General features: G+C 52.0%; 12 protein-coding genes across 12 annotated transcripts; 7 read left to right on the top strand and 5 right to left on the bottom strand.

Moving 5' to 3' along the window:
- Positions 1-167: 167 nt before the first annotated feature.
- On the top strand, positions 168-3,006 carry BZA70DRAFT_38788 (kinase-like domain-containing protein). Its single transcript, XM_064915077.1, has 4 exons — positions 168-1,548; positions 1,608-2,122; positions 2,182-2,304; positions 2,362-3,006. The coding sequence occupies exons 1-4, from the start codon at positions 387-389 to the stop codon at positions 2,881-2,883; spliced, it is 2,322 nt and encodes a 773-aa protein (XP_064771210.1). The 5' UTR covers positions 168-386; the 3' UTR covers positions 2,884-3,006.
- Positions 3,006-3,532, top strand: BZA70DRAFT_38840 (uncharacterized protein). Its single transcript, XM_064915079.1, has one exon. The coding sequence runs from the start codon at positions 3,129-3,131 to the stop codon at positions 3,471-3,473; it is 345 nt and encodes a 114-aa protein (XP_064771209.1). The 5' UTR covers positions 3,006-3,128; the 3' UTR covers positions 3,474-3,532.
- Positions 3,533-4,462: 930 nt separating this feature from the next.
- BZA70DRAFT_38903 (uncharacterized protein) lies at positions 4,463-5,519 on the bottom strand. Its single transcript, XM_064915080.1, has 4 exons — positions 5,254-5,519; positions 5,100-5,177; positions 4,809-5,021; positions 4,463-4,746 (listed from the first exon to the last, which is right to left on the bottom strand). Exons 1-4 carry the CDS (start codon positions 5,366-5,368, stop codon positions 4,613-4,615), a joined length of 540 nt encoding a protein of 179 aa, XP_064771208.1. The 5' UTR covers positions 5,369-5,519; the 3' UTR covers positions 4,463-4,612.
- Positions 5,520-6,016: 497 nt separating this feature from the next.
- On the top strand, positions 6,017-7,989 carry BZA70DRAFT_273090 (mitochondrial carrier domain-containing protein). The gene is made up of 5 exons (XM_064911774.1): positions 6,017-6,701; positions 6,767-7,163; positions 7,226-7,337; positions 7,405-7,444; positions 7,509-7,989. Exons 1-5 carry the CDS (start codon positions 6,273-6,275, stop codon positions 7,575-7,577), a joined length of 1,047 nt encoding a protein of 348 aa, XP_064771207.1. The 5' UTR covers positions 6,017-6,272; the 3' UTR covers positions 7,578-7,989.
- On the top strand, positions 7,832-9,210 carry BZA70DRAFT_38795 (ribosomal protein L18e). Its single transcript, XM_064915078.1, has 2 exons — positions 7,832-8,207; positions 8,459-9,210. The coding sequence occupies exons 1-2, from the start codon at positions 8,096-8,098 to the stop codon at positions 8,908-8,910; spliced, it is 564 nt and encodes a 187-aa protein (XP_064771206.1). The 5' UTR covers positions 7,832-8,095; the 3' UTR covers positions 8,911-9,210.
- Positions 9,211-9,510: 300 nt separating this feature from the next.
- On the bottom strand, positions 9,511-11,013 carry BZA70DRAFT_287495 (uncharacterized protein; the record flags this gene model as incomplete). Its single annotated transcript, XM_064913958.1, has 2 exons — positions 9,511-10,569; positions 10,669-11,013. 2 exons carry the CDS (start codon positions 11,011-11,013, stop codon positions 9,511-9,513), a joined length of 1,404 nt encoding a protein of 467 aa, XP_064771205.1.
- Positions 11,014-11,522: 509 nt separating this feature from the next.
- BZA70DRAFT_273081 (ATP-dependent permease) lies at positions 11,523-14,093 on the bottom strand. The gene is made up of 4 exons (XM_064911773.1): positions 13,447-14,093; positions 13,205-13,384; positions 12,599-13,146; positions 11,523-12,546 (listed from the first exon to the last, which is right to left on the bottom strand). Exons 1-4 carry the CDS (start codon positions 13,937-13,939, stop codon positions 11,557-11,559), a joined length of 2,211 nt encoding a protein of 736 aa, XP_064771204.1. The 5' UTR covers positions 13,940-14,093; the 3' UTR covers positions 11,523-11,556.
- Positions 14,094-16,208: 2,115 nt separating this feature from the next.
- Positions 16,209-17,257, top strand: BZA70DRAFT_38089 (uncharacterized protein). Its single transcript, XM_064915070.1, has 4 exons — positions 16,209-16,442; positions 16,563-16,644; positions 16,735-16,805; positions 16,933-17,257. The coding sequence occupies exons 1-4, from the start codon at positions 16,320-16,322 to the stop codon at positions 16,957-16,959; spliced, it is 303 nt and encodes a 100-aa protein (XP_064771203.1). The 5' UTR covers positions 16,209-16,319; the 3' UTR covers positions 16,960-17,257.
- Positions 17,258-17,439: 182 nt separating this feature from the next.
- Positions 17,440-18,540, bottom strand: BZA70DRAFT_38255 (uncharacterized protein). The gene is made up of 4 exons (XM_064915073.1): positions 18,338-18,540; positions 18,161-18,259; positions 17,925-18,089; positions 17,440-17,854 (listed from the first exon to the last, which is right to left on the bottom strand). Exons 1-4 carry the CDS (start codon positions 18,378-18,380, stop codon positions 17,718-17,720), a joined length of 444 nt encoding a protein of 147 aa, XP_064771202.1. The 5' UTR covers positions 18,381-18,540; the 3' UTR covers positions 17,440-17,717.
- Positions 18,541-18,572: 32 nt separating this feature from the next.
- On the top strand, positions 18,573-22,935 carry BZA70DRAFT_273073 (P-loop containing nucleoside triphosphate hydrolase protein). The gene is made up of 3 exons (XM_064911772.1): positions 18,573-19,177; positions 19,240-20,616; positions 20,676-22,935. Exons 1-3 carry the CDS (start codon positions 18,994-18,996, stop codon positions 22,829-22,831), a joined length of 3,717 nt encoding a protein of 1,238 aa, XP_064771201.1. The 5' UTR covers positions 18,573-18,993; the 3' UTR covers positions 22,832-22,935.
- On the bottom strand, positions 22,793-24,667 carry BZA70DRAFT_273071 (uncharacterized protein). The gene is made up of 2 exons (XM_064911771.1): positions 24,283-24,667; positions 22,793-24,232 (listed from the first exon to the last, which is right to left on the bottom strand). Exons 1-2 carry the CDS (start codon positions 24,507-24,509, stop codon positions 22,906-22,908), a joined length of 1,554 nt encoding a protein of 517 aa, XP_064771200.1. The 5' UTR covers positions 24,510-24,667; the 3' UTR covers positions 22,793-22,905.
- Positions 24,631-25,869, top strand: BZA70DRAFT_38267 (putative N6-adenine methyltransferase-domain-containing protein). Its single transcript, XM_064915074.1, has 2 exons — positions 24,631-24,810; positions 24,871-25,869. The coding sequence occupies exons 1-2, from the start codon at positions 24,752-24,754 to the stop codon at positions 25,754-25,756; spliced, it is 945 nt and encodes a 314-aa protein (XP_064771199.1). The 5' UTR covers positions 24,631-24,751; the 3' UTR covers positions 25,757-25,869.
- The last annotated feature ends 448 nt before the right edge of the window (positions 25,870-26,317 follow it).

Below are 26,317 nucleotides of genomic sequence, written 5' to 3'. Positions count from 1 at the left end.
AAACACAGGCCAGAAACGCACTAAAACATATAACACAGTCAGGAATTTTGCATCCGTAAGCTTCTTCCTGCTGCTGGCATCCGGGAGCTTCATCGCGAGCAGGGGAGCTCCCAAAGTACAAAGCGCGCACAATCTAAACATTGTGCGACTTCCCGTTTAGGCTTAGCGTTTATTACCCTAACCACAAACGAAAACGTAAACAAACCGCGTCGCCTCGTCGCCCCTTTGCCCTTTTCCCCGCCCTTCGTCCGCCTTTGCCGAACCTGTCTTCTTTTTCCTCTTCTCATCTTTGTCTTCTCTCAATCCACGCAAGCAGATCCCACCCCCTCCACGCGCAACAAACCTGCATATTGGCGTCTTTCAGCAACGACCATCCTGACCCTGTAATGGCTCCGATGGCCGCTGTCGAGTCATTTTCGCCGCTGTCGGCTCCCGCGCGCACTCCTGGTCGCAGAGTATCGCCGACTCGCTCCTCCTCTCGCCGTGGCAGTGCTTCTTCTTCCGTTTCCTACTCGTCTTCGCCTTTCACTTCCGGTCGCGTTACAAGAGCAGCAGCCAAACACCCGCTCTCGCACAGCGTGCCTGCCGAACAGCTCTCGCCTCTCCGCCGCTCCACCGGCGTGCTTCATCTTGATCAGGCATCGCTTGGCTCGCCTGTTCCCAAGCGCTCGTTTCTCTCGCAATCTCCTGATCTCCCGCACCAAGTGAAACGCGTCCAACCTCCTCCTTCGCCCCTCTCCAGATCTGACGCGCCACCGTTTCCTACCTCTCCGTTCTCAGCTCCAACCGCCACCACCCCGGCCTCGCAGTCGAGACCACCGGCGTTTGCAAAGAGTAAACTCAGCAGCTTTGGTTTTGGCAAGAAGGATCCGCCTGCGCCTCCGTCAGCAACCCAGCTTTTCAAAGTTCGCCGCACTCACTCGGTCGAAAACTTGCTCGCGCGCGACAGTCCGTTTTCAAGTAATGGCCCGCTCCCGAGCGCGTCTTCTCACCCGCATCCGCTCTCGCAGTCTTTGACGCCGTCGAATATGAACTCTGAAGATGACGACGATGTTGATATGAAGTCGTCAGGCTATCGATTTAATTCTCTTGGTTTTGCGGCAAAGAAGAAACGACCGTCTCTTCCGGGCTCAGCATCGTGGTCGACTCTCTCCAATGCCATGTCCTCGAATTCAACATCGTCTACAGAAACGCCTCCCAACTACCGTCTAGTCAAACCGTTCCAGCCTGCATTCATGAGCACCGGACTTCTGTCTAAGCGTAACCGGCAGAGTAACGATTCATTTGAATCACGGCATTTCGCGACTCCCGAGACACCATGCAAAAGACCTGCTCAGCCTCAGTTTTCAGCTGCACCCTCGTCATCTCTCAAGCCTTTGTCAGATATCTCTGTTCCCGACGTCTCCGAGACTTTCGAAATGGCTAATTCAGGCTATGACTACGAAATGCCGCCTACGCCTACCAAGGCTTTTGGGTCTCAGCAAGAGCCTTCGATGCATTTTCAAACAGCTACTGTGCCTCAGGGTTGGTCGATCGCAAATCCAGTCAGTATGTATTCCAACGAGTTTTTTTGAAGATGTGCGGTTTGTGCTAATAATACTCTTTAGCTACCCCCGTGGATTCCAGTTTCCAGTCAATCTCGCCTACTGCCGGAAGCTTGCTCGACATCAAGACTCCGAGTACACCAGCAAAGCCGGTTTTGGGGTACTTCAATCCGTCGACCACTCCTGGCTCGATTGCCGACTCGTTCTTGCATGAGAAGTTCCAAGACGTGAGCGCCATTGGCTCGGGCGAGTTTTCGTCGGTGTTTTTAGTCACTGAGCGCGATTATCCGCACAACAAGTACGCGATAAAACGCAGCAAAACTGCTCTTATGAGTCACAAGGCTTTGAAGAGACGCCTTGAGGAAGTCGAGATCCTGAAAGATCTCTCGTCACGGACTGATAACGAGGACCGAGAGTACATTATCAATTATATCAATAATTGGGAGTACCAGGGATTTCTGTATATCATGACCGACTACTGCGAGAACGGAAGTCTTGATGTGTTTTTGGCTGAGCATGGCCGCGTGTCGAAGTTGGATGAATGGCGGGTCTGGAAGATCTTGGTTGAGATTGCTTTGGTAGGTTTTCTTCAAGACTGGTCTGGTTTTGCAGGACAAGAAGCTAACTAACTGTTTAGGGACTGCGGTTTATTCATGACGCGGGTTACATCCACTTGGATTTGAAGCCGGCCAATGTTTTCATTACTTTCGAAGGCTCATTGAAGATTGGCGATTTTGGAATGGCAACAAAGCTACCAGCGGTATGTCTATCTTTTACGATTCTTGCTTACTGTATATATTCTGACCTCATTAAACAGACCAAAGGAATCGAGCGAGAAGGCGATCGAGAGTATATTGCTCCCGAGGTGCTTGCGTTGCAAGAGTACTCCAAACCCGCCGATATCTTTTCGTTTGGGCTGATCATGCTCGAGATTGCCGCCAACATTGTGCTTCCTGACAATGGCGCGCCCTGGCACAAGCTCCGGTCCGGTGATCTTTCTGACGCAGGTCGATTGAGCTCTAGCTCGGGCGATCTGGCAAACGCGGGGAATAACGCTAGCGGTCCGAAGATTCCGTCGTGGGCGCCTAGCTTTATGGCTGATGACACCGACGCGCTAGATCGGATCGTGAAGTGGATGCTGCGACCGAATGCGAGCGAGAGACCGACGATCGAGGAAGTGCTGGAGGCACCTGAGGTTCAGCTCGTGGATACAAGGCGGAAAGCGGGAGCGATCATCTTTGAAGGAGAATACGGTCCCAAGCCAGATACGAATGCGATGAAGGAGGACGAAAATGGCAATATGTTGGATCCCGACGACGACTGGCGCATGGAGCTATAGTCCTCTCTATCTGCTTCTATCAGCCGTTCTTTTGAAACTTCTCAATCGACTCTCCAGTTTTTGTTTCCGATGCGATCTCCACAAGTTGTTTTGCGTCTCCTCCAGTCTGTTATTTTTGCCTCTTCTCGGCACTCTGCGCGAGTTCCTTACATCGGCCATGTACAATAGCATCCGATACTGTAAATTTTTTCTCTATTTCATTTTTTCTGTTTCAGTTTTTTTTTTACGTCACTTACTATTAAGTTATGTCAGTTTATGATGAGGGAGATGTGAAAACATGTTATTCAGATGTTTGTCTTTTCACAGTTTTGCTTTTTTCTTTATTCTTTATTTCCGATTCCCATGGAGTTTTTCCCTGTCGCTCACTTACCTCTACTATTATTTGTCATATTTGCTATCTTGTCGTTGTTACGAACCCTCTTTGCACTTTGCTTGACAATCACTCGCTTATGTCCTGCTATATGTTATCTTTACTGCTTTGCATTTTACTGGATCGCCAATCTTTTATCTTTATCTCTTTGCTCGTTTTTGTTAATGTCTATCCTTTCTTTTCTTTCTTTTCTTTATTTTTTCGTGTTTTCGTTGTTTAACGCTCTAGTTGCTCTGGAATGAATGTATTTGATGTTTCTGATCATGAAGAGAACGTCGCAAAGGAAGATGATTTAACGAGCGTGTTTCCAACTCGGGCAAAGGTGTCCCGTTTCTTTTCCTATATATGATGATGCTTCCTTTTTTTTGTGTCGCGATTTTGTGTTTTTGCAATGGTGTGTGTGCGTGCAAGAGCCGTCGATTGATGTAAGAGTAGTTTTCGGGGTACTTTTATGCTTGTTGATGTTGACATGTACAGACACGTCTTCTGTTTCTTTTTTATATATATGTATCTCGTTTTTGTTTTCATGTATACATTGCAGAATTTATTAGCTGCTACGACACTCGCTTTCTCTACACAATACAATGACTTTGAACAAATATCTTTTTAAACTTCTTTTACTTGATCATGGGTCGTACGTCGTGTTTGTGAAGCATCGTTTATTTTAGACTAAGCAGAACGCAGGACTACAAATGAAAGAATAGAGAAAGCAAAAAGTACACCCAGAAATATAACGTGAAGAAACAAAACGACGAAAGCGAAAGGTTTGAAGGAAGGACAAGTGCCGATTTTCAAAGATATGTAGCGCGTGTCTCTCACTAGCAGCACCTCACGACGTACGTGTGCACGTAACGAGCGTGGGTGGTAAGGAACAGACAATCATGGAACGATTGAAAGAAAGCAGACTAAAAGCAGCACGGGAATGATAAATAAAGAGGAAAAGATCAAAAATATTGAAATCGAATATAAGAGGAAAAAAAATGAGAAAAACGACCGGTACTCCATCTTTTGTACTTGAGAGTTAACTAACGACGCGTATAGGCTCGTGCCGAGTTTCATATAATCTCAAGAAGAAAAAAAACACAGTGCATGAATCAGACGGTCCCCGAGTACGATGAATAATATGAAATGCCGAGAGAAAGCACTTTCTGTTCTGATGAAGGAGAGGTGCTCGGCTCTGAAGCATGCATTAGTCCGGGAGTCGAGTGAGACTGTGTGCTTTTTTATTTCTCTTGGCGCGAATCATTTGCCGATTTTTGCCTTTTCTTTTTTCGACATTGTTGTGGGACGTCGGAGATGTTTGTGAGGAACGAGGAGTGATGAGGTGGGAAGAGTGAGTGGGGGTGGGGAAAAGTTCGTTTAAGCCATTGAAGCGGCAGCTTTGCCGGCATTGGCGGCGTTGGCGCTGGAAAGGATGGTGTTCTGCGCTCTCTTGGCCTTGTAGTCCTTGATGGCGGACTTGATGGCGTCCTCAGCAAGCATGGAGCAGTGGACTATATTTATGATGTTAATTGAGGTCATGACGGGGTGTTGAAGAAAAAAGGGGAAAACATACGCTTGACAGGAGGCAAGCTGAGCTCCTTAGCAATGGCGGTGTTCTTGATCTTTCCGGCCTCGTCAAGAGACATGCCTCTGACGAGCTCGGTGAGGTAGGAAGAGGAAGCGATGGCGCTTCCGCAGCCAAAGGTCTTGAACTTGACGTCGGAGATGATGCCGTCGTCATCGACGCGGATCTGGAGCTTCATGACATCGCCGCAAGCGGGAGCACCTAGAAAGAAGAGAAAGGAGGTTAGAATGAGAGATAGGGATGAGAGGCGAATGGAGAATCGGAGGGAAGAAAACATACCGACGAGGCCGGTGCCGACGTTGATGTCGTTCTTGTCCATGGATCCGACATTGCGGGGCTTGCTGTAGTGGTCGAGCAGTAGAGAGAACGCGAGTCAGTATCAGGAATTCGTGAAGAAGCAGGATGTGCTGTGGATAAGAAAGGGGATACATATCTTTGGGATGATAGGCTCGGGAGAAGGCGAGAGGAGTAGCAGGGGCGAGAGGTCTTGCGGCGCGGAAGGCAGCAGCGGAGACGAGTGGCCGCGAGGATCGTGCAAGAAAGCTCATGATTGGAGTAGTAGATAAAGAGATATAGCTGAGATATAGAAGAATAGAAGATATCAGAGAACAAAGATATCAGAGGAAGAAGAGAAGTGAGAGCGGATATTTAGCACGCGTGGAAGAAAACCTCTGTGGCGGGGCGCCGGCCCAGACGGCTGCGGGTGGGCGAGAGCTCCTGTGACTATGATTTGTCAGACAGAATTGTGGCTTAAGTGCGGAGGGTTTGCGCAGTTGCGGTGGTGAATGTGCTTTGACGTCATGGTTGCCACCCGAAGTCCACACAGAGCAGCAGGGTTCGGGCGCGATGGCTATTGGTGCTCGCTATCTCCGAGGCGACTACGCCGTAAGCAGGCTATAGCCCGGTACTGCCGCGGATGCTGTTTGTCAGCTTTTACTCAGAGCAGCGAGCAATAATGAGCAGAGCGGCGACTATTGAGAGCTGAGCAGAGAGCAGCGGGTGATGGGGATTGGCAGTCGGTCTCGAGGACATCCGACAGTGCGTCCGACGGCGGATAGGGGATTTTGTCAATTTCCTGTAGAGGACGGAGACCGATTCCATTCAGAACATAGAACATCAAAACAACTCACAAATATCATAAAAACACTTATAAATAACAGCAACTAAACAAAGCGCTCGGCAACATGGGAAGAAGACCGCAAACGGAAGTGCGCGCGTGCAGAGGAGGCGAACCTTCGGAAGGCGCGCCACTGCTTCCCTCCACCGCTTCCCCGGTTTGCTCTGTTTACTCTGTTTACTCTCCAGTGCCTCCTTCCTCCTCTTCGCTCTCTTATCTCTCCTTCAGTCAGTGATCCTCCCCTCACTCGACTCACTCTTGTTCGCATCTTCTCGCAACTCCTCCCTCCATTGCATGCCGCCGCATTCCTCCTCCTCCTCCTCCACCCTGCAACCATGAGCCTATCCTCCTCCTCCGCTGCGCCGTCCGCAGACCCTCCCGCCGCCGCCGTCCCTGCAGAGTCCCCTGCTGCTGCTGCGTCCGCGTCTGCCTCCCGTCAAATTGCCAGCGAACCCCTAATTGCCGTCGTTCCCACGCCGTCAGCCTTCCGCGAGTACTTTGCGCGTCCGACCGTCGCGGCCTTTGTGGCCGGCGGTGTCGCTGGCGCCGTCTCCAGATCTGTCGTCTCCCCGCTCGAACGTATGAAGATCATTATGCAAGTCCAGGGTCCTGGTGCGTCTAGCTACCAGGGTGTTTTTGGCACGCTTAGGAAAATGTGGAAAGAAGAAGGCTGGCGCGGTTACATGCGCGGTAACGGCATCAACTGCGTCCGTATAGTACCATACAGCGCTGTTCAGTACAGCAGTTATACAATCTATAAAGAGGTACGTTCAATTCCTGTCTTTCAACTATACATACAGGTTTCTAATCCAATCCTACTCTTCTTTAGTACATCATGGAGGAAGGCAAGACCGAACTAGACACGCCGCGCAGGTTATTAGCCGGTGCTCTGGCCGGCATTACCTCCGTCGTCGCAACCTACCCGCTCGACATTGTTCGCACGCGTCTCTCGATCCAAACCGCCTCGCTTGGAAATCTGCACGTCAGACCGGCTGACGCCCCTGGAATGTGGAGCACCACAAAGCATCTCTACCACACCGAAGGCGGTCTGCTTGCGCTCTATCGCGGAATTATCCCGACAATTATCGGTGTTGCTCCATATGTCGGCCTCAATTTTGCCGTGTACGAAAGTATGAGAGAGATGGTTGCCGACGACGACGGAAATATTGGTGCGGGTGGAAAACTGTTTTGTGGAGCTGTCAGTGGGGCCGTCGCTCAGACATTAAGTATGTTCATCGTCTACTCTCTTTCTAAAAGTTTTAGGTTCATTGCTAATTGTTTGCGGCAGCATACCCATTTGACGTCCTGCGAAGGAGATTCCAGGTTAACACAATGAAAGATCTCGGGTTCCAGTACAACTCGGTTTATGATGCAATCGTCTCAATTACAAAGAAGGAAGGGTATGTTTCTCTCCTGATCCAGGCATTTTGATTGTTACAGTATATATTGACGCGTACATCTATCTAGACCATTCGGATTATACAAAGGACTCTCTGCCAATCTCCTCGTAAGACTCGACTTGTACACGTGAACGTTTTCAGGACTTCCTGCTAACTCCTCCTGATTAACAGAAAGTCGCACCGTCGATGGCCAGCAGTTGGCTTAGCTACGAACTCGTGAAGGATTTCTTACAAAGATAGATCTTGTCTATTAAAGACAGATCTCGCATTTCTTTTCTATCTGTTTCTATTTTTGTTTGCGCTATTTGGTTACTAAAGGGGTATAAAGTATTTTCCATGATCTGTAATATTAATCGGTCTGTTTGTATAAAGAAATTTGGCTGGCTTAACTACCGTTTATAAACTGTTGGCGGGTGTCGACAGACTGCATTCTGTTTCGTTTCGAGTAGCATTTGTCAATTCAAGTTGATCATCTCCTGAACTCCCATCTGAGCCGCAGACTGAACGGCGCACCCTAACCTACTATGTAGCACAATTAACCCTACACTTTTTGAGTAGGGTTACTGTTCCTACGCGTGACTGCTTTTATTCTGGCCGCCGCCGAGGGACTGCGACAGAACCTGAGCGAGCGAGGCGCCAGGCGGACCGTGGCCATATCGAAAACTGTCGTCGACTCCCTCATCCCGAACCAACTTCCAGCAACCCCGTTCACTTTTTCAGCACCACCACACCCGGGAACGAAAAACAAATAGTCAGCAATGGGTATCGATTTGTTGAAGAAGCAGCACGTCAAGAGCAGCCATCGCGCTGCTCCCAAGTCCGACAACGCCTACTTGAAGTTGTTGGTCAAGCTCTACCGATTCTTGGCTCGTAAGTGACTCCTTGCTATTTGTCGTGAAGCAGCGGATGTGGATCATGGTGTGGGAAGGAGAATGCTGGTGTGATGCTCTGGTGTTTTGTTTGAGGAGGTTTTGGAAAAAGTGCACAGAGTGAGCTGGAGATAGACAGCGAGAGAAAGATTGAAAATTGTTCAAGAGCACGGAGAGTGATACCATGATTCTACGGACGACTGCTACGACTCATTCTCAATCAAAGAACAAGCACGCTAACAAGAACACCAGGCCGAACTGATGCCAAGTTCAACAAGATCATCCTCCGCAGATTGTTTTTGAGCAAGGTCAACAGACCCCCCGTGTCTGTCAACCGCATCCAGAAGGCCGTCAAGGTCGAGGGCAACGCTGAGAAGATCATCGTCGTTGTCGGTACCATCACCGACGACGTCCGTATCCTCAACGACTTCCCCAAGGTCACCGTCGCTGCCCTCCGCGTCACCTCGAGCGCCCGCGAGAGAATCCTCAAGGCCGGCGGTGAGATCATCACCCTCGACCAGCTCGCTCTCCGCTCGCCCACCGGCAAGAACACCCTCCTCCTCCGTGGACCCAAGAACTCGAGAAAGGCGGTCAAGAGCTTCGGCTTCGGCCCCCACAAGCACAAGGTCCCCAAGGTTCTGTCAACCGGACGCAAGTTCGAGCAGGCCCGTGGTCGTCGTCGCTCGCGCGGTTTCAAGGTTTAAATTATTCTGCATTATATATATTTATTGTTTGGGTTTTTTTAATTTTGCGTGCGTGTGTGTGGAATGTGTGTACGTAAGGGTCGGTGCGAAGCAGGAGTAGGAAGAGGAATATATATATCTCTCTACCTTTGATGGCTTTGTATCTATGTACAACAAACAAAAATGGATCTTAAAAATGGACTAAGTTTATTCATATGAACGCATGTAATGGGAACCAAGTACAAGTATATATATGTTTTAAAAAAGTATTGTACGATTTATCTGCTCGTAGACCTTGCTATATGTATAAGTATACTCGTCGTCGACAATCGCCCTTCTAATGAATGAAACGTAATCGATATTCAAGCGATAAATACATGAAGATAAATGAGACTATAGTGATTATAAAAATATATGGCAACAAGCACAAATACAAAACTCCAGCCTAATCCCAGCCGTTGACCTCTTCCCGACCCTCTCCCAACCATCATGACCATCATGAGGGAATACAATACTCCAGTGAACCTCCGAGAACTACGCCTTTGACAAAACATCCAAAAGGCTATAAAAACAAGAAATCAAAAGTGCGGGGAGCCAGACAAGAAACAAGTCATCTACGGTCTAGACAAAGAGCCCGGTGCAGAGCTCCATGCTTCCGTAGTCCTTGCAGTAGCGCATGCTGAGTTCGCGGCCGATGCGGGCAATCAGCCTGTCTTCCCAGTACTTCTTGCTGTTTGCCGAGCTGAGGATCGAGCTCGACTTCTCGCTGGCCACGGACGGCGCGCGGCGGATCGCGCTGGATAAAGGTGGTTGGGCTGTTGCTGTGTTGTTGATGGTGGTGGTAGTGGTGTCGTTGGTAGACATTGCGGTGCCGTCAGAGTCGATGAAGCGCTCGCCAAATAGGACGTCGAGGACTTCATCGTCGATGCCCATGATGTTGTGAATAACGCGACGGGTGATGCGGTGCCAGAACCCCTTGTCGCCGGCGATATTCGAGGCCGAGGTCGAGCGTTTGTGCGTATCAGTCTCGGATCTGACGGACGAAGCTGACCGTTGTCGCTCGACGCGCTCTTGTCTCTGCGACTCGAGCTGGCCGTAACGCGAGATGTTGTCGGCGGCGGTGACGGGGTTGATGATGCTGAACGCGTCGTAGGACGAGAGGGCTTCAATCATGCTGTTGTGGTGGCTCAGCGAGCGCTCGGTGAGTCTGAATGGGGTGCTTCTGAGAGAGGGAGCGTGCGATTCTGTGCTGTAGCTTTCGGTGTCGTCGTCATCGGCGGCGGCGGAAGGATCGATATCGGCATCGTACTCGTCGTTTTCGGCTTCTTCCTCTTCGACGGGTATTCCCCAGCTCGATATGCTATTCGACCTGCGCGAAGACGAGTGCCGGATCTGCAACTTGCGCAACTCGCGGAAAAGCTGCTCGGTGTGGTCTAGACGCCAGGCGTTCACGCGGGCGGTGATTTCGTCAGAGGCAAGCGAGGATGAGGATTGTGACAGCGGTGCGGCATTGCCACCTGCTTGGGCTGCTGCTGCTGCTGCTGCGGCGGCGGCGGCGGAGGAGGAGGGTTGTGCTCCGTCGCTGGTGTTGAAGGAGACGTTGCCATCGTGCTGGGGGAAGGAGTAGCCTGTGCTTGCGATCGGGACCGGGATCGAGTGTAGGTGGCGGCCGGGGGTGGGCTGTGAGGAGTAAACAGGTGATGTTAGTTCGCGTCACTGAATGCTTGTCTGATATCACGACCTAAAGAAGTGTAGTAGAAGCAGAGATGGACAACCTACGATTCCGCCGTCGTCATCGTCATCGCCTTCGTCCTGCTCAAGGCCGTCGTCCTCGTCATCGTCTAGATCGACAGTGTCATCGGCTATTTCGTCGAGCAGGGAGGACCCCTCGCCCGCCGAAAACAGGACCCATTCCTCGTCACCACCGGCAGCAGCAGCTGCTGCAAACGCTTCTGAGCTGGAAGAGATGGACGAGCCTAGAGAGAGACCCGAGACCGAGGAGTTTTGTCGGAGGCGCGTGTGCAGGGCGGCGGGCGAGGAGGAGTCAGAGCCGCGCTGCTGCTGCTGCTGCTGCTGCTGCTGGGCGCGCAGGAGGGGGTGCTGAGCGGGGTTGTAGAATGCCATGAGAAGTAGTGTGTATGGAGCTGCAGTAAGGTGATAATGAGAAGAGGCAGACAACCAAGACGAACGAGCAGAGGTCCGAAAACAGCAGAAGAAGGTCGCGGTCGAGGCTGAGGATGGGTCCCGGGAGCAATTTCGGGGATGGGAGTTTAGGCGATGAGCTGAGCGCGGCGGCTTATCGCTCGCTGAGCCAAACTCCCAGCACGCGTCTCGACCCGGTTTCGGATCGGGACCTGTTCCGATGCGCACGCAGTTTCTCCGAAAGGTAGAAGAAGAGAGAATAGTTCTTGTTGTTATTGCTTTATTAGTTACTATTGCTGTTTATACTGAGCAACTGGAGAATACAGAGAACGCACTGCTCGCATCTGCTTTGCTATTGCCCATTGTAGACCGCAATTGCTTGTTCCGGTGCTCATTTCCCGAATCGGAAAGTGACGTGGAAAGCGATGTGCATGACGTATGGACAATGGCATCTTCCCTCATATATAAACCATCGCAGTAGTTAATGTAATAGCTGTATATTTACCTTATTTACAAACACCTACATCACACAAGCACCCTCATAAAATAACTGTTGTCGTCTGCGACCAAGTCCTGGAACCTGCCCTGCTCGACAATCCTCCCGTGCGCGTCCAGCACAATCACGACATCGCTGCGCTTCAACGCAGACAGCCGGTGCGAAATCGATATCGTCGTGCACTCCCTGTCCTCCATCACCTGCATCAGTGCGTCCGCCACCGCGCTCTCCGACTCCGCGTCCAGCGCCGACGTCGCCTCGTCGAGAACAAGAATCGGCGGCTTCCGCACCAGCGCGCGCGCAATCGCTATCCGCTGCTTCTGTCCGCCGCTCAGCTGCGCTCCGCGCGAGCCAACCTGCGTGTCGAGCCCTTGGGGGAAACTATCGATGAACTGACAATTCGCCCGCCGGGCAGCCTGCTCGATTTCCTCGCGCGATACCACGCCGCAGAGACCGTAGCTGATGTTATCTGCGATCGAGCCTGAAAACAAAACCGGCTCTTGTCCCACGATCCCAATCGACCGTCTCAGCGACTGCAGGTTGAACCCGCGGATATCTTTCCCGTTCAGCGTGATTGCCCCGCTCGTGGGATCGTAGAACCGTAGCAAGAGCTGGCTGACTGTCGTCTTGCCTCCACCGGACGGGCCGACGATGCATACATTCGACCCCGGCTCGATCGAGAACGAGAGGCCGTTAAACACCGTCACGTCCGGTCGCGTCGGATACGAGAATCGCACGTCGTCAAACTCGATCCTGCCGCGCGCGTTCTCGCCCACGGGGATGCCGACCGTAGGGCGAATAGCTCGTCTGCTGTCCTCGAGCTCGAATACTCGGTTCGCGGCACCGAGACCCTTCATCATCTTGCTGTAGAAGGACGAGAGACCGATCATTGCGTTGCCGGTGTATGCAGAGTACATCATGAACGACGACAGACCGCCAATCGTCACCGTTCCGTTCATCACCAGGTGCATTCCCACCGACAGCACCGTCAAAACTGTAAGATTTCCTGCCAAATTTGTCTTTAACCGGTCAGCTTAAGTCTCGAAAACCAAGTACGAAATTAAAACATACCGCACTGAAGAAAGCGGCCGACAGCTGTGCTTCCTGCTTTCCGATCGAGTATATATTTCTGATCTCGTGGTTATACTTGCGCGTCTCGACCAGGCTGCCTGAAAGCGCCTGCACGGTCTTTATATTATTCAGCGTCTCCTCCGCCACTCTCGTCGACGTCCCCAGCGTCCTCTGCTGCTCTGTCGTAATATCCCTGATCCGCCGTCCGTAGTAAAAAGCCCCGACCGCAACCGGCGGCACGACCATCATGATTATCCCCGTCAACTCCAGACTCACCCAGGCCATCATGCCGAGTCCCGCCGAACCGATGACGAGCGCGCGGAACGCGTCGGCGATGTTTTGCGTGAGTGATTTGGCGACGATGTTGGCGTCGCTGGAGAAGCGCGAGAGGAGGTCGCCTACGCGGTTTGCGTCGAAGAAACCCGCGTCTTGCATTATCGTGTGCTTGTAGAGACGAGAGCGTACGCGCGCGACGACGCTCTCGCCGATGATTCGAAGAAGATAGACGCGACCATAGTTTGCCGCTGCTCCAATAACAAGTAGGGACCCTGATACTCAGAAATTAGAAAATACTTCTTCGACCTGGTCTTTCAATTGCATACGTACCAAGTCCGAGGTTGAACTGTAACAGCGTAAAGCCCAGTATCCGCGGTTGCTCCTTCTTTGTCTGAGAACTACCTGCAAGATCGCTGATCTCAACATGACGAATCATGTCTAGTATCTTTCCGATCGAATATGGGATACATAGCGCGACGCCAGATGCAATTGATAAGCACAGAAACGCAGCTACACGAGTCAGCATCTAAACCAAACCAGATATAGACGTAATCATAGAGACTTGATCTCACCTGCCAGCCGCCACACTTCAAGCCTGGCCAACGCAAAAAGCCGTCTGACGTCGCGAAACCTCACGCTCTTGAGATGCGGAACCAGTTCTTCTGCTTCTGTCTCTGAGACCGAGGACTGTAGCTCTCGTTTGGCGCCCTGATCTGCCTGTGTACTGACTGTTGACGAGCCCAATTCGCGCGAGTTGGTGATCTGTTGAGTCTGTAGTGGTGCATTAGCGTGGATTTGTCTGTTTGGGATGGTGGTGGGTGCTGTGGTAGATGAGATCCAGCTTGACTGCAATAGTGGTCTGTTCAGTCTTACTCGACCGTCGTTCCTGATCTGATCTGGACTGGTGTAGATCAGCCTGCCAATTCGCAGACTACTACCACCATAACACCCTCCAGCAAGATCATATACACTACCAGAAACTCTCGACAGCCGTGTCCCTCGTAGTATAGATCCTCGACCACCGGCAGCAGCTATCAGACTAAACGTCGAACGAATGGCTGTCATAGCATATTACACCCACACCCACTGCCTTTGAATTTTTCTTCTTCTCTCTCTGATTCCAGCTCACGCACGCACTCACGCACTTCTCTACTGCTCGTTCACGTCCTTATCAAACGTATCTAGCTGTACTTCCTGCTTCCTGCCGTGGATTCCAACGTCTTTCATTATGGAAAAAAAAAATCGTAAACTCCCAACTCCACACCATTTTTAAGGTTTTACATGAATTTTGACATGAAATCATGCGAAATGCATGGATTATCTTTCATATGACTACATCAAGTAGTTTGTAGTTCAATATGTAATTAAAGAACTATAAAAACACGATAATACGCAAATCCGAAAAAAAAAAAAAGGTGTTATTAGCAATCTCATTAAGATTAACAAATACCCCATATCAAGAAGCTTTTGGCGGACCGAAACCGCATTTCGCGGATTTCCCAGAGCAGTATAGAGTCAGTTAGCCACAAAATTCCGGGTTTCCTTTTTGCTGGCTTCGCTTTCGGATGTTTGTTTACACGGAGGATATGGTGGACTACAACTGTTATTCATAAAAAGCATATGTATCTGCGCTGAAGATGCGTTAAAGCGACTGTTGACTATTACTATTCTGCATACAGTCATAACAATGGTAACGATCTGGTACAGAACTTTCGCAATACAGGCAAGCAAACACGCTCCTGTCCACCACACCAGATGAGGGATGCCGCACAGTCGTCTGGAAATAGACAGGCAAGCGAAGTGTGGCTTACTAGTTCCTGCCCTAACGAGAGAACCTTCCAAGCTGCTTCTGCGCCTAGAAGTCCTTTTGCTTCAATTCAGGCACCCACATAAACGCGTTTTTGATCCCCCGTCCGAGGTAGTCCAGTGCTCGTAGCCTGTCAAAGCATACATCTTGACATGCACCGAAACTAATATGTTCATGTCGCTTCCGGTGTCTTGGGGCACTACCCGCCACCTTCATGATCTTCGAACTCCGAATAATAAAAACAGACGAAAATGAACAACCAGGGGCTAGAAAGGCTGGTGTCTCATGTACACATCAACTCATGATCAGCAGCCTTGACCCTCTCAGCCGCACACACTTTCAGGGTCGTGTAAACAAGACCGGAAGAGTAACTTGTGAGGCAGCCGGAGCGGTCCTGCAGAAAAACGGGAGGGATGGAGGCGTAGTTTCACAACAAACTAGAAGCAGTGGCAATGGTCTGATTCCATGCAGGAGCGCATGCACCTCCCTGATCCTGTCTTTGCGTTGGAAAATAAGAGTCGGAAAATAAGAGAAATCGGCATCTTTGAGGCGAGAGAGGCGTATGATGGATTCGAAGTTTACCCCAGCCAGCCGCAGTCAACGAAGAATCCGATTTTCGCTCATCAAGGAAATACGCCTTGAAAAGAAATCACAACAAACATAAACAAAAACCACGGCGGCTCGCTTGTTGATTTGTCTCACAAATGTGGGAGCTGTGTACAGCAGCAGAGATGCATAAGTAGGCACGATGAACGACGGCGGCGACAGTGCTGTAACACTCTGTCTACCATCTCACCATTGTGCGCGCACACACTCACCCTCCGAGACGGAGGTTCGTTCAAATGGCAAAATAGCTGGCCCGCCACCTCTTTCCTGAGGAAGATATAAGGTATTGCATAAATCCATCCCACATGTTATTACAGCAGGATATCGTTTGCTCTTCGATGAATGCTAAGCAGAGCTGCTATATCCAGCCTTTCGAGATCACAGACAGCAAGCAAGAAAGCCCTACACAGATATGTGCATCCGGCACTATTTTGAATGGCCCTGCGGTTTTCGAACAACGTGAGTACCATTTCCGTCTTCTTCCCGAGCGCATCAGATCCAGCTATTTTTTAACACTGCGCGGGCGTCATTCGTTAACCAGAGTCGGAATTAGTGCATGCACAGCAGACAGGATCCAGATGATGCAGTGCCATGGAACAGCAAAGGAAGTCACGTATAGATACGACACATGCCCGAAGCACTTGGTTGCGCACGGCGAAGCTGGGTACAGAAGTCGGTTGCTTTCTGGGCTTTAGAGGAGTAGCAACGGAAGGAATAGTGATAGATGAACAGAAGGGAAGGGTATACAGTTTGAGACTTATATGATATATGTACGATAGATAATAGACAGAACACAGAATACAATTAGTGCACATAATGCAAACATCTTGACTGAATTTAGCAGTAGAGATCAATGCTGAAATATTCAGTTGCTCAAAGTAGATCTGAGTCCGGCCTCCGACCAATCGCTGCCGGGCGAGTTATGCACTGCGCTCAACCGGGAACCCAACCAAACCACAACGCCATCACCACCCTTCTTCTCTTCCTACCTCCCTCTTCGTTCACTCGTCCGGATCCAGCAAATCAGTAACAATGCGTCCTACCGCTCTTGCCGCCATGCGTCCCACCTCGTCCGCCGCTTTCAGAATGGCCTACGCCAACAACATGCGCGCGACTATGGTCAACAGCTTCCGCACCAACGCTATCCTCCGCAATGTATGTCCCTGTATTCAACCGCCCGGCTGACCGTTTGCATTTCGGTCAGAGGAGCAACGGCAGCGTTGTTGCCCTTTGTCTGCGTGAAAGCGTGCGTGCTAACCAGATTCCGATTCGCAGGCCGCCCATGGAAAGTCCGAGAGCCAGCCTACCTCGAAGCTCGCCAAGGTCAAGAACATCCCCGCTGAGCTGTACCCTCTTTGTAAGTCTTCATACTTTTGTTATGTCTGTCTTGAGAAGAAAAACAATAATTGTGCAAGTTGGATCAGACCGGCTAACCTGTGATGTACAGTGTTTGCCGTCCTCGTCGCCCTCGGTGCTGCTGCATACGGCATCACCCGAAAATTCCTCTACGACCCTCAGGTTAGTACTCCACTCTTATCCACCGTCTCAATCTCTACGATTACAGTCCGGCACAAGAACCCTCTGGAGATCGAAACCAGCATTCCAAGATCGGAAAGTTCTAACATGTACCATTCGAATCTTATAGGTCAAGCTCAACCGCTCGAAACACTAAACTAGCCAACTTTCAATCTTACTTACAGCATTAGGAAACGGGATAAAACACTCGACAAATTTTTTGAGGAAATGAGAGGAAGCGGGAGATCATTGAGGAGCTGATTGGAAGAGGCAGGTCTGCAGGGAGGTGGTGAGATCGGAACTTGAGCAGCACGAAGAGATCTAGTTTTCTCTTTGGCAAACTGTCGGGTTCCTTTCATTGCCGTCTTTCGGCTCTTGTCTTTGGCTTGTATTTCAGCGTTCTTTTTATGTCTTTTTAATTTTTTGAGAAATCATTTGAAAAAATATCAGAATTTATAAGAAAAAAACGAAACTCAAACCTTTCTCTTTGGCGCTCCTCCGTTCCTATTCTTATCGATAAGTATTCGTCAGTTGATAAGTTGACTATGGTTTCTACTATATTTGTGATGTGGTGGCAGTTGTACTTTGGAGTCTGGATGATTTGCTATTTCCAGGTCATCTACAACTGACGATGCTATGTGCGACAAGCTCCTCGGTCACAGGTAGTCTCTAGTCATCTGCAGTCTTCTTTTTGACGTTTGTCTGAAACTCGGCGTAGACACACAGATTCTTCTGTACTGATCTTATGTAGTATGGTCGATATCCAGCGCAGGGAGATGACTTGCGCGTCCAGTCAGCTGCTTAACCTGGGACATAGCTACACAATACTTATTCATAATCACTCCACTATATCGTACATACACCAAACCCAAGCACACGCATCACAGCGCTTTCCAGAAACATTCAGAAAGTCTATTAATCCTGCTGAGGACCAGCGGCCGTGTTTTCCAGGCTTTGCATCGGATCCACGTCCGGTGCCGACGACTCTTGCAGCGCTCGCCGATCTTCCTCGTCCACGACGTTCTCCTGCATCCACGTCTCCTGATTCCAAACTACAAACACAGAAAAAAGTATGTCAGCTAGGAATGCACTTCTATAAACGATGAGAGACGACTGACGAACCTGCGACTTTGGATCTCGTGATATCGAAGCCTTCCTTTTGCGGTTTCGCAGCCGACACGTGTATCGTATGTCCGTTCAGCTGTGCGTAGTTCATATTGTCGACCGCAGCCTCGGCGTCGAGCGGGGTTTCAAACTCGACAAAGGCGTAGCCGCGGTGTGGTTCTTCTGTTTTGATCTGTTAGCTGTTGATTTTGACTCCTTGAGGAGCTCCTTGAGGAGAGTGGGTTTGGACGTACTTGACTTTGCTGGTTTTGGGAATTGTATGTCGATAATGTCGCCAAATGGGATAAACGCATAATGCAGTGACTCTTCAGTAACTGATGGATCTAGTCCAGCTGTATTGAGATACAACACCAGCAAGTTAGCGATCGCGGTCCTGTAGAGACAATCAAGTATGGGAGTGAGATACGTACAGACATGGACAGTCGACTTTGCTCTGCCTTCTGATATCGACATTATGATACTATCTCGCAGACACACAGCACCACTCCACTAGAACAGCAAGAACGGTAGTCGTGATGATGAGCAAGAAGACGATGAGATGCTGGCGAGAAAGCGAAAAGGTCCCATCTCGGATTTAAGGGTGCGTTCGCTGGCACCGACTGAATACATTCTTTTGTGGTTTGAATACACTTTTCCTGAATACACTAACCCTGGTGTTCAAAAGAAACAGAGAGGGCTGTTTCTTCACACAAACCCCTCAACCGAGACCCGTCCATCACGGAAATTGCTTTCATCAGCAGAGGAGAGAACCAGATTCAGCTGGCGCGTTCGCAAGCTGCAGAAGGTCTTTTTTGAATGCTATTCTTTTGATTGAAATTGCTAGCGAACTGAATCTATTCTTACGAAATTGCTAGCGAACGCGGCCTAACTTTTGCAATTCCTTCTCCCGCGCCGCATCTCCTTCCCAAACGAGTAAAAATCCCAAACTCTTGTCGCTCCACGCACCGCGCGCGATGAGAACACCGTGCTTTTCTGTGTTGTTTGCTTGCTAGAAGAGGTTTTGCCGTACAATTGCACAGAGAGAGCTCTTCTTTGATGGGAAGAAAGCGATACTGAGAGTGGAGCCATGGAGGTCTTCAATGAGGGCGTGAGTATAGAGTGCATGCGGAGAGATGATGAGCAGCCTCTTGAGGTGACGGCGGCAGCGGTGATGCCGGTGCTCGGAGAGGGAGCGGATGTTGCTGCAGGAAAATACGAGCAGGGATCTGGAAAGACGAACGTACGACCGAAAGGTCAGAAAAGGAAACGAGGTATGCAATTGACTCTCATGAAGCATTTTTGTCTACATAGCTGATCAGATGAGATACCAAAGCGCCCAGCAAAGTCGCCAATCCACCTTCCGCAGTAGACAGCCACTCGCAGTCACCGTCCCAACCACCCCGTCCGCGCAGGGTACGAACAAAGACCGCGGAAGAGGCGCAGCGCGACCAGGACATGTTTGCCGTTCTCAACGACCTGAAGCGGTTTGTGAAGATGGGCACGATCGACATCAGTAGGAAGGAGGTGCCGCGGTTGACCGCGCCGGGAATGGAGGCCCCCGACGGATGGCGCTGGATCTCGCCGCCGTCGAGGGAGGTTAAGTTGCCGAAAGTGCTGGAGATGGTAGCCTATCTGTATCGAAAACTGCTGGCGCGAGTGACGTATATGATGATTGACGAGCGCACGATGAGACTACGAATCTACATGCTCCCACAAGACGCCGAGGGCCGACGGTGTGTGCCGAAGCCGTCGTCGGTTGTGAAGAAGACGACGAGAGAAGTGCTTGAGCTCGTGAACTGCAATCCGGAGGCATGGCAAGGCACGCCGGACGTACCGTTCATCGCCCTGCTCGACGAGGCGCCAAAGTCCGCGCCGAGCCTGTTTGACATGTTTAACAGCATCACGCCGACGACGCGGTGCGCGCATCCGTCGCCGCTGGACGATATCGAGATTGACGAAATCACAAGGGAAATAAGGACCGGACGAATCAAAGGCATGCGCTCGACGCTTTATCCGTACCAGCAAGAGACGGTGGCCGAGATGTTGAAAAAAGAGCTGCTGCCGGAAATAGTCGCCGACCCGCGCTTCCGCGAGATGACCGCCGTCGACGGCACAAAGTTTTACCTAGACACGGTCGCACTCGAGGTATACTCGCAGACCTCGTACTATGACGGGTCGTTTGGCGGCGTGCTCGCGGAGGAGATGGGCTTCGGCAAGACGTGTATTTGCATCGCGCTCATATGCGCAACGCTGCACCAGGGAAGCCGCGTTCCGGAGCTCTACCTGCACGACCCCGTCACTTACACGGATACCCCGCCGCGGCTATCTCAGCTCTGCGTGTCGACGATTACAAAGTACGGCTTGCCATGGCGGTATTACCAGCAAGACATGAGCCCCGAGTCGATCCGCATGCTGGAATCGCATGTCGGGTTCTACGACGTGCCGGTGTCGCGGTACATCAGCACGCGCGCGTCGCTGAGCCGGCAGAGTCAGGAAATTCAGTACAAGCGGGTGGTGCTTTCAAAGACGACGTTGGTGGTGTGTCCTGACTCGCTCGTGCATCAGTGGTATAACGAGCTCGAGAAACATGTCGAGCCTGGGTTTTTGAGCGTGATGGTTTTCGTTAATGCGAAGAAGTCGGGGACGGATTTTGAAAAGTACGACGTCGTGCTCACGTCGCAGCGGCGGTTTGCAAAGGAGTTTGAAGATGGTAAGATTGCCTGTGCATGACTTTCTACTCACAAGAAGCTCTCTCTAACTGTGTCGCAGAATTCTCGAGAATGCACAATATACAATGGAAGAGAATAATCGTGGATGAAGGCCATTCGATGGGCGCAGGCCAGACGTCGGCCTCGTTCGCGGCCAAACACCTGACAGTCGATCGCAAATGGGCCGTGACCGGCACCCCCGTTCCCGGCTTGCTCGGACTCAACGTCGGTCTTGATGCGGCGAGCACGTCCGCGCGCGGAGCGTCGGCAGATAGCGCGGGCGAGGTTAACGATCAGCGGGTTGCGAATCCGCATAGCAAGGACGTGTCTGGTGATCTGGCGCGGCTGGGGCATATTGTTGTTGATTTCCTGCGGCTGGCGCCGTGGTGCGATAGTCCGGGGATGTGGAGCAAATACTGCACGATGCCGTTCTTGGCCGAGAACCGGCACGAGGTGGTTGAGCGGGTGCTGAGGCAGGTGATGGTGCGGCATCGGTGGGAGGATTTGGAGATCGACGTGCGGATCCCGGATCTGAGTCATAAGGTTGTGAAGCTGGAGCCGAGTCTGATGAACAAGATCGCAATTAACTTGTTCAACGCCAGCGTGGCCGTCAACGCCGTCTCGTCCGATCGCGTGGACCAGGACTACTTGTTCCATAAGAGCAACCTGATCTCGCTCCGACGGCTCGTGAGTAATCTGCAGCACAGTACGTTCTACTGGACCGGCCACGAGGTCGAGGACATTGAGCACACGCTCAAGGTTGCCAACGAGTGTTTAGTGAACGGGAAAGCGTACACGGACAGCGACCGCGAATTACTCAGAAAGTCGATTGATGCGATGGAATTTGCGCTGCGAAACGAGGAGTTCCACTTGTCGGTGAAGCACCAGGAAGTTTCGTACTATGTCTCCAAAGTGCCGCCGAGCGTGCGCGACGCGCTCTGCGACATCACATACGGCGAGAGCGACACGGGCGTGATTTCGGGGCCAAAGATCTTGCATCTCCAGCAGCTCGCGCGGAGTATCAAGACGCGCGACGTGGACGGCAACGTTGCTGATGCGGATATCATTCCTGCAGTGGTGGAGGAATTTTCGAGATTTAAGGCCGTGAACAGCGGCGTCCTGCCGATGAGCGGTGAGTCTGGGGAGGTGATGGAGATCGACACGGTGGTGACAGCGACACCAACCGACGACCGACGCGGTCACAAGCGGCAACGGACAAACAGTCTGAACGGCACACCAATGCCTTTGCCTTCAAGTCCCAGCAAGCTCAAGGCTGCCGCAAGGGGAAAACACAACGGCCACAACTCCTCTGACAAACATTACAACCCACACAGCCCTCGGCACGGCGGCAGCAACACCACTCGCAGCCGAAGCAATAGCCACAACAACCTGCCCGGCGTGCCAGCGACGTCGACGGCCGCGACGGCGTCCTCGCACGGCGGCAGCAGCGGCGGCGCGAGCAGCAGCGAGTACCGCAAGTTCTTCACCAATTACTCGTACAACATCGGCTCGGCGCCGCTGCGGATGACTGCCGACTCTGAGCTGCGGCGGATGCAGATCGACGCGTGCTTCTCGTCAAAGCTGACGTATCTCCTGTCTCGGCTGATGCAGCTGACGCAGGGCACGTCTGCGGGCCGCACGGATGGGGAAGACGACGGGACGTGGGAGAAGGCGATTGTGTTTTACGAGTACGACGATATAGCGTACTACATCGGCGAAGCGCTCGAGATCGCGGGGATCGAGCACTGCTTCTACACGACTGCGGTGCCGCCGGTGGACCGGGCCAAGAACCTGACATCGTTCAACACGACGGACGAGTACCGCGTGATGCTGATGGATCTCAATCTGGCTGCGCACGGGCTGAACGTGACGGCCGCGAGCCGGGTGTTTTTCATGAACCCCGTGTGGCAGCCGAATATCGAGGCGCAGGCGATGCGGCGCGCGCACCGGATCGGGCAGACGCGGAACGTGTATGTGGAGACGTTGGTGCTGAAGGGGACGGTTGAGGAGGCGATGTTTGAGCGGCGGCGGAAGATGACGAACGAGGAGTTTATTGCTGCCAAGACGGCGCTGGACGACGCGCCGACGAGCGAGTTGATCTCGCGGGCGCATTTTATTGAGATTGAGAGCGTGGAGGGGAGGGTTGGAGTGCCGAAGGGGGATCAGAGGGGGGAGGTTATGGAGGAGGCTTTGTCGGTGCTGAAGGCTTCGGCGTGATCAATTTTGTATATGTGTATGTATGTGTATGTGTATGTGTATGTGTATATGCTTTTGATTATGAAGGACACAGATCATATGCTAAAGTCGACGACGCCGTTTGTGGCAGCCCCGGACGCCTGGTAATCATAGAGATTGAAAGAAAAGACCAAGATGCCGCTCTCCATTCTCGCACAGACATAGTGCCCGTCGCCCTGGAGATCAAACATCTTCGAAGTCTGGTCGAGCGAGAAAAGGATGCCGTAGTATGACCATTTGTCGTCGACTTCGCTGTACGAGGTCAGCGTGAGCCGGGTGAGGTAGGAGCCTTCGAGCATGAAGATCGAGTCGCGGAAGGGCACGCCGACGAGGGAGTCGCCGGAGGTTAGGAAGCCGCCGATTTTGCGGGCGTCGAAGGTGGAGAGGTCGATTTTGGTGAGGGTGCGGATGCCGGAGCAGGTGATGTAGATGATGTCTGGTTGCAGGGAGCGGAAGATGCGGGTGTCGGAGGAGAACGGGAGGGCGGATTGCCAGACCAGGTTCTGGTCAAAGTCAAAGACGAGGACGGCCGAGCCCAGGTCGTGTTTGAGCGATTTGGACACGAGGAGGATGATGTATTCGCGGTCCGCGTGCAAGCCTATGCGGTAGAGTTTTGCGCCGGCACGGTCGTCTTGGATGTGTCGAGAGATTTCGTCGGTCGCGAGCTCGTAGTTGACGCCGGTGTCCCAGATCATGAGCTCGGTGTCCATCGAGATGACGCCGATGATTTTCTTGGAGGACGCCATGTCGCGCGTGTTGGACGAGAGCATTTGTCGTTCCTGGCAGGTGGATGGGTTGGCGATATTCCAGACCTTGCATTTCCCCAGCGATGTCACGCCCGCGCAGACTTCCTCCGAGCACGTGAGGTTGTACCAGCTCTCGCGGCTCTGCTGCAGCTTCCAGCGGCGGTCGGAGAAGAGTTCGTAGAGGATCGTGAACTTGAGATCAGAGCCGATCATGAGGCCCGAGACGACGAGGTGCCCGCCGTAGTAGGCCATGATGCTCGGGCGCAGATCGGAGATCTCCTTGCGCGTCGCGAGGCGGTTGGATTGCTTGATTGCGATGCTGCGGAACGTGCACATGCGCAGAGCGTCGCATTTCGAGATGTTTGCGTCCTGCGGGCGCTGCGAGGGGAGCTCGTCTGCAAACTCGAGCCGCTTGAGGTGTGTGCAGATGAAGTCGTCGGACAGACGCTCTTTCCAGCGCTTGGACACGCGGCGCCAGGAGAGGACTTCGCGCGCGGAGTTGACGTATTGGAGAACGATCAGGAGGATTTCGGACGGGAGGAGGGCGATGATGTCGACAAAGAGCTGGCGCTCGCCGATGATGGCCGTGAGATGCCAGATGTCTGAGGGGAGGAGGTTTGCAAAGAGACCGTCGAGACTGCAGATGTTAATGAGATTGTGTGGGAGAGATTGTGAGGGGATACATACATTCGTTGACGGGTCGCGACGGAGGAGATGGCTCTGAATTTTGCAATTGCGTCTGAAATATCTGAGAGAGCAGCGGCTTCTTCTTCTGAGACAGAAGGAGCGGGTGGTGACGGTTTTGGCGGGTCGACGATGGATATCTGGGTTGTTGCTTGGACGAGATGGGTGTCGGAGTCGGAGTCGGAGTCGCTGACGACGCTGTCGGAGTCGCTGCCAAAGACCGAAGACATGCTGTGTGATTAAAAAGCAAACAGCAAAGTAAGAAGCAGTCTCGATCTATAGAAGTAGCATGTTGATGGTGTGAATAGCACGGGAGGAGAGACGAGCTGATAGCGGGCGATATGAGGAGCAGACGGGGTTGTACGATCCCAACCTGAAGGAGAAGACCTAACCCGCAGCGACGGGCGATGGAGGGACAATTTTTTCGTGATGCAGTGCAGCATTGGATTTGAGAAGAAGAAGTGATTTGAAGATGAGCGAGGGAGATAGGACTGAGTACAGCAAGATTGAGGAGGAGGATGATGATCTCAAGTGAGTGTTGATGTGATTATGAGAATGAAGAGGAAGTAGGCTGACGAGAGGAAAATACAGGCTGCCGGCGGACACGTTAGCGCTGTTGCAGGATTTTCAGCAGACGCAGTCGAGTAAGCTTGCGATGTTTGAGAAGATGCAGAAGAGGGCGGAGGCGAGATTTGATGCGATTGGGACGGATGGGTTTTCGTTTGATGATGAGGAGGTCGAGAAGGCTGAGGATGATGATGATGGGGAGGGGGAAGGGGAGGATGAGGAGGGCGAAGGGGAAGAAGCGCTGAAGAGCATGGAGATATTTACTGAGGACTGGAACCTGTCACAATTCTGGTATACGGACGAGACGGCACATCGGCTGAGTGCGTATCTGCTAGAACCTCTGGTGAAGCTGGGAAAGTACGGAAGTGACGATTACGAGACAGTGGAAGGGTACGAGAGCAAGGATGATTTGCGGATTGCGATTCTGTCAGCGCCGACGGTGCACCAGTATCTGACTCGGGTGATTTTGCCAAAGCTGCCAAAGGGAGTGTCAAAGAAGGTGCATGCGGTTGTGTTTGAGCATGATACGCGGTTCGCGGTGTTTGGACCGAAGCAGTTTGTGCACTACGACTTTAATGCGCCGATGAGGATCCCGGCGGCGGTGAAGGAGCGGTTCGACAGCGTGCTGGTTGATCCGCCGTTTCTGAGCGAGGAGTGCCAGGTGAAGACCGCGATCACGGTGCGATTGCTGCTGCGGAAGCCGAGCGAGGAGGATGCAGCGAAGGGACGGAGTAGGCCGCGGGTAGCGGTGTGCACGGGACAGAAGGTCGCGGACGTGATTCTGCGGACGTACAGAGGCTACGGGGTGCGGTGCACGGATTTCCGGCCGGAGCACCGCAACGGGCTGCAGAACGAGTTCCGGTGCTTTGCGAGCGAGGCGGTTGAGGGTGTCTGGGGGTTTGAGGAGTGAGTAGTTGTAGTCAATGACCAGTTTATGAAGAAGCAGATCATAATCAGCAGAGCGTAGAAAGAGAGCAGAAGAGCATAAATTAATTTAATGAGAGTTTCGGCTAGGCCCAAAGCAGCAGCACAGTACGAGAAAGGGTGTCGGGTTAGGGCCCAGTAGGGTTCGGGCGATAAGGTTTGCTGACTGTGTGGGCCAATTAGATTACTCACCTGATCTGCGACGTCGGGCTTAGGAGCTTAACTGCGACTCGGAGCGTCGGCACCGGGCAGCCGCTGTTCCGGGCGATGGGCTGATTTGAGGGAGAACGGGGCAGATAGAGCAGGAAGAAGAGGAGAAGGAGTAGCAGAAGCAGATCAACCTCCCTCCCTCCTCCGCCCATGACATCACCGGCACTCGCGGCAGCTAAGATTGCCCAAACAGGCACTGGCCCAAAACAGAAGGTTTGGCAAAATCCAAACTCAAACCGCCGTCTCCCGGCCGCCTTCACAGATTCTGCGCCGACGTCATTTGGGAGTTGCTGACCTCGGACCTCGCGTGCAAATGAAATCGCGACGGCATGTGCCG

The sequence above is a fragment of the Myxozyma melibiosi genome (assembly GCF_037950935.1).
Source record: "Myxozyma melibiosi strain Phaff 52-87 chromosome Unknown BZA70scaffold_1, whole genome shotgun sequence".
Taxonomy (NCBI): domain Eukaryota; kingdom Fungi; phylum Ascomycota; class Lipomycetes; order Lipomycetales; family Lipomycetaceae; genus Myxozyma; species Myxozyma melibiosi.
The sequence above is the reverse complement of the archived record's forward strand: the minus strand, read 5'-3'. Positions and strand labels throughout refer to the sequence as shown.

Bases quoted from the DNA above. Each gene is read 5' to 3' on its own strand.
- BZA70DRAFT_38089 (XM_064915070.1), top strand. From the start codon at position 16,320: ATGCGTCCTACCGCTCTTGCCGCCATGCGTCCCACCTCGTCCGCCGCT. The intron at 16,443-16,562 runs GTATGTCCCTGT...TCCGATTCGCAG, and splicing joins CCAACGCTATCCTCCGCAAT to GCCGCCCATGGAAAGTCCGA. The intron at 16,645-16,734 runs GTAAGTCTTCAT...TGTGATGTACAG, and splicing joins CGCTGAGCTGTACCCTCTTT to TGTTTGCCGTCCTCGTCGCC.
- BZA70DRAFT_38840 (XM_064915079.1), top strand. From the start codon at position 3,129: ATGTCAGTTTATGATGAGGGAGATGTGAAAACATGTTATTCAGATGTT.
- BZA70DRAFT_273081 (XM_064911773.1), bottom strand. From the start codon at position 13,939: ATGACAGCCATTCGTTCGACGTTTAGTCTGATAGCTGCTGCCGGTGGT. The intron at 13,385-13,446 runs GTGAGATCAAGT...TGACTCGTGTAG, and splicing joins TGAAGTGTGGCGGCTGGCAG to CTGCGTTTCTGTGCTTATCA. The intron at 13,147-13,204 runs GTACGTATGCAA...TCTGAGTATCAG, and splicing joins ACAGTTCAACCTCGGACTTG to GGTCCCTACTTGTTATTGGA.
- BZA70DRAFT_38267 (XM_064915074.1), top strand. From the start codon at position 24,752: ATGAGCGAGGGAGATAGGACTGAGTACAGCAAGATTGAGGAGGAGGAT. The intron at 24,811-24,870 runs GTGAGTGTTGAT...AGGAAAATACAG, and splicing joins GAGGAGGATGATGATCTCAA to GCTGCCGGCGGACACGTTAG.
- BZA70DRAFT_273073 (XM_064911772.1), top strand. From the start codon at position 18,994: ATGGAGGTCTTCAATGAGGGCGTGAGTATAGAGTGCATGCGGAGAGAT. The intron at 19,178-19,239 runs GTATGCAATTGA...GAGATACCAAAG, and splicing joins AGGTCAGAAAAGGAAACGAG to CGCCCAGCAAAGTCGCCAAT. The intron at 20,617-20,675 runs GTAAGATTGCCT...ACTGTGTCGCAG, and splicing joins TGCAAAGGAGTTTGAAGATG to AATTCTCGAGAATGCACAAT.
- BZA70DRAFT_38795 (XM_064915078.1), top strand. From the start codon at position 8,096: ATGGGTATCGATTTGTTGAAGAAGCAGCACGTCAAGAGCAGCCATCGC. The intron at 8,208-8,458 runs GTAAGTGACTCC...CAAGAACACCAG, and splicing joins GCTCTACCGATTCTTGGCTC to GCCGAACTGATGCCAAGTTC.
- BZA70DRAFT_38903 (XM_064915080.1), bottom strand. From the start codon at position 5,368: ATGAGCTTTCTTGCACGATCCTCGCGGCCACTCGTCTCCGCTGCTGCC. The intron at 5,022-5,099 runs GTATGTTTTCTT...TCTTCTTTCTAG, and splicing joins CGTCGGCACCGGCCTCGTCG to GTGCTCCCGCTTGCGGCGAT. The intron at 4,747-4,808 runs GTATGTTTTCCC...TCATAAATATAG, and splicing joins CAGCTTGCCTCCTGTCAAGC to TCCACTGCTCCATGCTTGCT.
- BZA70DRAFT_273090 (XM_064911774.1), top strand. From the start codon at position 6,273: ATGAGCCTATCCTCCTCCTCCGCTGCGCCGTCCGCAGACCCTCCCGCC. The intron at 6,702-6,766 runs GTACGTTCAATT...ACTCTTCTTTAG, and splicing joins GTTATACAATCTATAAAGAG to TACATCATGGAGGAAGGCAA. The intron at 7,445-7,508 runs GTAAGACTCGAC...CCTGATTAACAG, and splicing joins GACTCTCTGCCAATCTCCTC to AAAGTCGCACCGTCGATGGC.
- BZA70DRAFT_38788 (XM_064915077.1), top strand. From the start codon at position 387: ATGGCTCCGATGGCCGCTGTCGAGTCATTTTCGCCGCTGTCGGCTCCC. The intron at 2,123-2,181 runs GTAGGTTTTCTT...CTAACTGTTTAG, and splicing joins TCTTGGTTGAGATTGCTTTG to GGACTGCGGTTTATTCATGA. The intron at 2,305-2,361 runs GTATGTCTATCT...CTCATTAAACAG, and splicing joins TGGCAACAAAGCTACCAGCG to ACCAAAGGAATCGAGCGAGA.
- BZA70DRAFT_38255 (XM_064915073.1), bottom strand. From the start codon at position 18,380: ATGTCGATATCAGAAGGCAGAGCAAAGTCGACTGTCCATGTCT. The intron at 18,090-18,160 runs GTACGTCCAAAC...AGATCAAAACAG, and splicing joins CCCAAAACCAGCAAAGTCAA to AAGAACCACACCGCGGCTAC. The intron at 17,855-17,924 runs GTTCGTCAGTCG...CTGTGTTTGTAG, and splicing joins CACGAGATCCAAAGTCGCAG to TTTGGAATCAGGAGACGTGG.
- BZA70DRAFT_273071 (XM_064911771.1), bottom strand. From the start codon at position 24,509: ATGTCTTCGGTCTTTGGCAGCGACTCCGACAGCGTCGTCAGCGACTCC. The intron at 24,233-24,282 runs GTATGTATCCCC...TAACATCTGCAG, and splicing joins GTCGCGACCCGTCAACGAAT to TCTCGACGGTCTCTTTGCAA.